This window comes from Thamnophis elegans, chromosome 13 (genome assembly GCF_009769535.1).
Source record: "Thamnophis elegans isolate rThaEle1 chromosome 13, rThaEle1.pri, whole genome shotgun sequence".
In the NCBI taxonomy this organism is placed as follows: Eukaryota; Metazoa; Chordata; class Lepidosauria; order Squamata; family Colubridae; genus Thamnophis; species Thamnophis elegans.
Window position 1 is genome coordinate 19292851 of NC_045553.1, and position 7557 is coordinate 19300407.

Genomic DNA, 7557 nt, shown 5'->3' on the forward strand with positions numbered 1-7557 from the left:
ATCCCAACAGCAAGTCATGTCCCTCTAGATTCAAGAGCCTACTATTTCTTAACGTTATCCATTCCTTGATCCACATCAGACTAGCTGCCTGGTAGTATAGCTCCCATCAGGTAATCCGAATCCTCCTCTTGATTTAGCATCTTGCAACACTTTGCATTTTATTCTTGCTTTTTCCCCCTGCCATATGAATTTCAACACCAATTTATTTAAGTCTTCAAAATAACCTTTCCCCAACCTAATTGGGATTGTCTGGAACAAGTACAGGATTCTAGGTAAGATGTTCATTTTAATTGTAGAAATTCTCCCGATCATTGATAATTGAAGATTTTCCCATTTCACCAAGTCCGTTGCAATTTGTTGCTTCAATCTAGAATAATTATCCTCTTTGAGGGTACTACATTTAGCTGTTAAAAAGATCCCCAAATAATTGACCTTGTTAATAACTTGCATCGCCAAGATTTCTGCCAATTCTTCTTTATGTTTTGATATGTTCTTTTTCATGATTTTTGTTTTCTTTATTTTCAAACCTGCTACTTTTCCATACTCCTCAATACTTTCTATCAATTTGGGTGCAGATTCCAGTGGCTCCTCAAGAATGAAAGCTAATCATCTGCAAACGCTTGCAACTTATATTCTTCTTTTTTAATAATCATACCCTTTATTTCTTCCTCTTCTCTGATTCTTCTGTTTAAAACTTCTAGCGTTAGGACAAAAAGTAGCGGTGATAATGGACAGCCTTGTCTCGTACCTCTCTTTATTTCAAAAGGATCTGTCAGTTCTCCATTTATCATTATCTTAGCTGTTTGTTTGTGATATACTGTTTGTATAGCTTGAATAAAATTCTTGCCAAAGTTCATTAATTCCATTTGTTGTATCATGAATAGCCAGTTTACATTATCGAAAGCCTTCTGCGCGTCAAGGAACATCAAGGCCATTTGCTTTTCGGGGTGAGCTTCATAATATTCCAAGGTGTCCAAAATTATTCTTATGTTGTCTCTAATTTGCCTCTTTGGTAAAAAACCATTTTGGTCCGAATGGATAAACCCATTTAAATATTCTCTCTGCCAATATGGAAGCAAATAACTTATAGTCTGAGTTTAACAAGGAAATTGGTCTGTAGTTCTTAATTTGCATGTGGTCTGCCTCCTCTTTGGGTATTAATGTAATGTATGCTTCAAGCCAAGAGTTGGGTGTTTTACTTTCAATCATTACTTCATTCATAACTTCTAATAGGGGAAGAGACAAGGATTCCTCTAGTGTTTTGTAGAATTCCACGGGTAAGCCATCCAGACCGGGGGGCCTTCCCATTCTTTTGTCTTTTAAGAGCTTGAGCTAACTCCATCATTGTTATTCTACCTTCTAACATAGTTCTAATATCGTTGGGTATTAGGGGAAGATTAGCATTTTGTAGATATTGTTTAACTTCTTCTTTTATATTCTCTTGTTCATACATCTTAGCATAATAATCTTGTATGATTTTCTTCTTTTCTGCATTTTCATAATGGGTTTGTCTTTGTTCGTCTTTTAGTTGTTGTATTTTCATCCTCTCTCTCTCCTTTCTCAGTTTATATGCCAACCATCTACCTGGTTTGTTTGCATTTTCAAAATAGTTCTGTTTAGTGCCTCTAAATTTTTGTGCCAGTTCCTCCTTTTCCAGTAAGTCCATTTTATGTTTAATTATATCTATTTTTATTTTAATCTCTTTCTTTTGTGCAGATTTCTGTAATTCTTTTTCCAAAACACTATAATCTTTTTCTAGTTTTTTGGATGTTTGTCTTTTCTTTGAGTTTCTCATTCTTGTTTAGTCTATTATCAGACTATCAGAAAAGGCCTTCATTGTATCCCAAAAGTTCTGCAAGGATGTGTCTTTTTTATTTTCTTTAAAAAAGAAAGTCAATTCTTTTTCGATTTTCTTTACAAAGTCTTTCTCTTTCAGTATCGTGTTGTTTAAAGTCCATCTAGATCTTGTTCTTTGTGCTCTCCATTTTATTGTCATTGGGTTGTGGTTGGCCCAAATATTTGGTTCAATTTCAACTTCTTGTATACTGCCAAATAGATCCGTTGAGGCCCAAATCATATCAATTCTAGAGAATGATAAGTATGTGAGTAGAAGGTGTATTGTTTTTTGGTGGGGTTTCTTTCTCTCCAGATATCTTTTAGATTGAATTCATCCATCATCTTGAAGAAAGATTTCGGGAGTGTTTTTATATTTGATTTTATTGTTTTATGGGTTTTATGATCCATGTTCTGGTTTATAATGCCATTAAAGTCTCCCATCATACAGATATCAGCATAATCTAAGTCAATTATTTTCTTGTGGAGTTTTTTATAAAATTCATCTTGTTTTTCGTTAAGGTGCATAGATTGCAATTAAAAGTATTTTCCTTACATTGTCCACGATTTCCACCATCAAAATTCTTCCATCCTCATCTGTAAAATTTGTTTTGCTGGGATTTTATCTTTAATATAAAAAGTCACACCTCTTTTCTTACAGTCCACCAAAGAAGTGAAAGTTTTGCCAGGTTTTGGTTGTACTAATAGATAATTGTATGTTTGTTGAATGTGTACGTCTTGTAAGCAAATTATATCTATTTTTAGCTTTTCTGATTTATGGAATATTTTCCTTCTTTTGATTACCGAATTAAGTCCATTTACATTAATTGAAAGCAATTTTGTTCCTTCCATCTTTATGTTTTATAATTAGGATTTATGGCTCTAGTTGTTCTTGGTTCCCGTTGTTCTCTAATCTCTACCCCCCCTACTGGTTTTTCTATGCTTTGATGGTGTTCTTTCGCAGCTGGGTTTCCTTTGACTGCTAACTCTTCCAAACATAACTGCTTTCTCCACTGAACTCATAATCAGCATCTATCTTCCATCTATCTGAATGTAAGGATAAGCCCCAATATTGCTTAGATGGCAGAGGCAAATTAAAGGTAAAGTTTCCCTGTCAGTCATGTCTGGCTCTTGGGCATAGGACTCATCTCTGTTTCTTGGTCGAGAGAGTGAGGCTCTCCAAAGATAATTTCCGTGGATATGTGGCCACCATGACTATATGCCAAGACATCCAAAACACTGCTATTTGCCCACAGAAGTGATACCTATTAATCTACTTGCGTTTGCAGGCTTTTGAACTGCTAGGTGGCCAGGACCTGGGTAAGGGTGCTCACCCCAGTGTGCAGAGCTTGGGTCTCCAACCTGGTCTGTCAGTTCTCCAGCTGACAATCTCAGCGTCTTTAACCACTGAGCCATCGTGCCCCCTACTGTAGATGTCTACAATATCTAACAAGGGTACAATTGGTATGGACCAGAAGGAAAGCTGAAAGAAACCAAGCAGTGGCTTTTATTTTTTCTATCATTTGTGCCTTCAGCTACTGAGTTCTTAGTTGACCCTTTGCTGAAAAGTGGGGGAAGAAAGGCACTTGCTCTGGGAAGACAGAAGACCAGAAACAACACTGGAAAGGAAGAGGTGGCAACACCAGAAGACAACTAGAAATCTGTCCTCTAGAAGAGAATATTTGTAGCCCAGGGATTGAACTGTCCCTAGGCACTAATAGGGCTACCTAGTTGGCTAATGAAAAATCTGCAAGGGAAAGAAAACAAGTTCAGAGGACACAAAAGACCCCACAATTTCTCCATTATTTCTAACAGCACCCTAATATCATTTATTGCATGTTATGGATTCCATTAATAGAGAGAAATTAACTGGCAAAGAATCCAACATCTGCCAGTGCACATTTTCTATTTATTTTCTTCCTAGAACCCAGCAAATGTGCAAAGGGAGAGAGCAGCCTATGGTCTTTTCATCAAATATTTCCATGTGCTCTTTGCTCCTCTCAGAACTTCAACAGATTAAGAGTTGGAAGGGATCATGTTGCTCATCTAGTCCAACCCCCCCCCCCCAAGTAGAAGACTTCTTGAAAGCTTCCAGTGAACTTGAACCCACAACTTCTGAATGCAAATTCTTCTGAATCTTTATTCTTATTGTCATAAAAATAACTATGGTAGATGGGTATGTACCATAAATGGTACATATGGTAAATGGTTCATATGGTAAATGACACTAAGCCATGATATTTTTAGTCATGGTTTATTAAAACCATGCTTGCACTAAGCCTGAACTCCAGTTTGAACAAATTGCAATTGCTTACAAGTTTCCTTGGCATTAAACAAGTCATTGCTTTCATAATTATGATGATGGTGAATAAATCATATAAAAACATCAAGACTTCTACATAGTGAACTTGTGTTAAATTAAACCAACAGAGGAGAAACAAAAGCCTCAATTCAATATAAAATTCTCCAACAAAGCAGAATAGAGATGATAAGTCAAGTGCATCGTGACAGCAAAATAGAAGGTGCAAGCTGGACCTACAAAATGATGTAGCATCCAAAACTGGTTCACAAAGATCCAGGCCAAAGCCCTGAGACTCAAACGGTTAACAAGAGCCCCAGGGAGTCCCCTCCAAGCAGACAGAACTGAGACTGTTCAAGAATCTAAGTGTCCTGGTTGACCATCGCTTAAGTACGCTCCAGCAATGTACCTATCAGCAGATGTGCAGAGCATACTTTTTATTATTTGCAACAAGATTTTCCTTCAGATTTCCAAAGAATTCAGGAAAAAAGGGGCTACAGATAGTCCACTTTTAGCAATCACAACTGGGATTAGCAATTTGGTAATTCAGGCAAGTAATGGCAAGTAACTCTTTACTTTGCTTTACAGATCTGCCATAGTGGTTAACTGCAAGGATTGGTCACAAACTTACTTTTTCATCACCTAATCCTAATTGCTAAATGAGGGCTAACTGTGTTGCCAGAGGAAGAAAATGCTCTGTTTCCCCAAATCTAAAATTTAGCCTCTGCCTGGCTCCCTGGGAACACTCACAAACTGGGATTGACTGAACACCCCAAACTGGGATTGATTATGTCAAGATAAAATCTGATTTTCTTTAAAGATGTTTCATTTCTCATCCAAGAAACATTTTCAGCAGAGAAAATGTTCAAAGGGAAAAAAACCAAGAAAGTTCCACTGCCCTTTGGAAAAAGCACCTTTGGGACAAACACAATCTGGATAATTGAGGGCCTCCATATCACTGAGCCACTGTGATCTTCTGCCAATCAGAAAGATCTGGCAAATAAACAAAAAACATTCACCAAAAATTTAAATTACCATAAACATGGTTGTTTAGTACAATTGTCATGGAAAGGGGTGCCCCCCCTTTTACTAGCCCAGAACCAAAGAAGAGATGAAAGAGGCCTGATTTCTACCCTTCTTCCGTTGTCTAGGGCAAACTTTAAACCACCAGAAGGAAGCCACCTTCAAGGCTTTGTCATTGGCTAAAAAATAAGTCATTATCGGTACGTTTGAGGTAGAAGCCAATATATCAGCATGCTGGCCGGGCTCTGCATCTCTCCACATTCACAGTGTGCAATCTGCCAAGAACCTCACTTTTTATATATCGAACAGGATTACTTCCATATGCGGGATGGGGAAGAGGTTTGCCGCATGCTAACAGGAATTGGGGGGGGGGGGGCAGCGCTTAGCCTTTGGGAAACCAGGGGCTGAGGCCCCATGGAACCAGAGGAGGACAAAGCCTCCCCCCTCCTGGGGTTCCAGAAGGCTCTTAAAGCTGGCTTTGAGTGGGGTTAATGTAGAATGCACACACACACACTAACATATACATAAGCCATTCCCAAACTTGTCTCACTGGAAGCCCATCAGATAGGTTGGAGCTTGGCAAGATTTTTCCAGTTGTGTTTCCTGAGAAAACGATATGGTTTCATGAGAAACCAAGGGCACAAAAAGTAACTGTTTACTCAACCACTGCCAATTTCCTCTCTCTCCAGCTTGCTTAGAGCTCTAGGATGTTCAGAAAAAAGCTTCTCCCTTCCAGAGAAAACTTGGAAGCCTCTGGACAAGAGTCACACCTGGAGGAGACAGGACTGGTTGAGGGTTGTGGGGGTTGTGTAGAGGGCGCCCAGGTAGATGGGCACAACCGGGGGTCTCCAGCTGACAAAGGAACCAGTTCCCCAGAGTCATTTTCTTGGCCGAGACATACAAAAGGCTTGACTGGCGCTCCTGCTCAGCCCTTCAGAGGGGAACAACCGGCTCAGATTTTTCAGAAAGGGGGGGGGGGAATCCGGGGAGAATCCAGGCGGAGCACTCTCTGTGCAGCGGCCAAGGAAACTGACGCTCAGGGCTCGTCCGGCAACCGAGCAGCGCCCAAATTGCAGAAAGAAACGAAGGCCCGACTCTCCGGGCGGCGGGGCGTCTCCGGCGGCGGCAAGCTTCGACAGTCCGCCCGAGGGGCCCCGCCGACAGGCGCTCTCCAACGGCCTCGCTCCACCGGAACAGGCGCGGCGCGAAGGCCAGGAAAGGGGCAGGAGGCGGCCGGCAAGGCGGGGGCGGCTGGCCAGGGGAGCGGGAGGACGAGACGGCTGCGGGGGCGGGGATCGAGGCTCAGCCGGGGCGGCCGCCGCTCCGCTTGCAGTGTCTGGAGGGGTGGCCTACCGAGAAGAGGGTGGAGGACGCCGAGAGCGCGAACTTGACGCAGTAGTAGTAGGGCAGCGAGTTCCGCCAGGCCGGCTCCGAGACGCCCATCGCTCCGCAGGATCGCCGAGACGACGCCGCCAGGAAGGCCGGGCAGGCACCTGCGCGGGGAGGCGGCGGCGGCGGCGGCGTCAGCTGTGCCCGCTGGGCGCGGCGTTTTCTCTTTCTCCGGGGATTTCCTCCACTTCCGCTCGGAAAGCCAAGGCAAGGAGAGGGGCGGCTGGCTCCAGGCCGCGGAGCAGACCCGCCCCCCCTTTCCACCTGCAGAAAGCCCCCAGGGGCGCTTTCGGCGGGCGGGTCGCTGAGCCTGCTTCCCGGTCTCTGGGGCAGCCTCCGTCCCTCCGTGCAAGCGCTCCTGGCCCTGCTCTTCGCTCGGGATGCGGAGGGTCAAGCTCTGCACGAGACCCCGCTCGGGTCTCGCACAGGGGTGAAATTCCAGCGCCTCGGCCCGGCTGCGACGGGCTGCTCGGGGCGCTTGGAATCGGTTCGCTGAGCCGCTGCAAATCGCCCCTGGTTGCCCAGCCCACGCCGCAACACAAACGGGCTGCTCGGGCTTTGGCCGGGGGTCGCCGCGCTCCTTCCTCTTCTGGCCATGTGAGGACCGCGCTGAGCCACCACCCTTCATCCTGGGGTGATTCGGCCCGAGCCTCGGGATGCCTTTTGGCCACTGACAGCGGAAGGAGGGGAAAGCCTCGGGACTCTGGCAGCGCTGCTGCTTTTTCTTCTTTTTTACTTTGTCTTCTTCGAGGAAGGAAGGAAGGGAAGGAAAGAAGGGAGGAAGGCGGGGCGGGAGGGGGAAAGAGCTTGAGAAGAGACTAAGGAATATGTGGCTCGGCTTGAGTTTGTGGCGGCAAAGAGCGTGGCTCGTCGCCCGTGGAACGCCAGTGGCTTTCTCAAGGATGCTGCGGAAGAGGAGGAGGAGGGAAAAGTCCCTCCCTCCACACCCACTGCGGGGCTTTCAGGTGGTTCCTCGCAGGGGCCCTTGAGGAGGGCTCCAAACTTTCCCTTGG

The 7557-nt window shown here is 44.3% G+C and overlaps 1 protein-coding gene across 2 annotated transcripts in view; it reads right to left on the minus strand.

Annotated features, from left to right (window-relative positions):
* Positions 1–7251, minus strand: part of LOC116517054 (tetraspanin-15-like) — a 65683-nt gene extending 58432 nt beyond the window's left edge. The window contains exon 1 of one of the 2 annotated variants that reach the window (XM_032229821.1): positions 6509–7251. In XM_032229821.1, coding sequence (XP_032085712.1) covers positions 6509–6598 — 90 coding nt within the window. In that variant the 5' untranslated portion in view covers positions 6599–7251. The remainder of the gene's footprint in view (positions 1–6508) is intronic. The other variant, XM_032229823.1, reaches the window with a different exon arrangement.
* Positions 7252–7557: the final 306 nt, after the last annotated feature.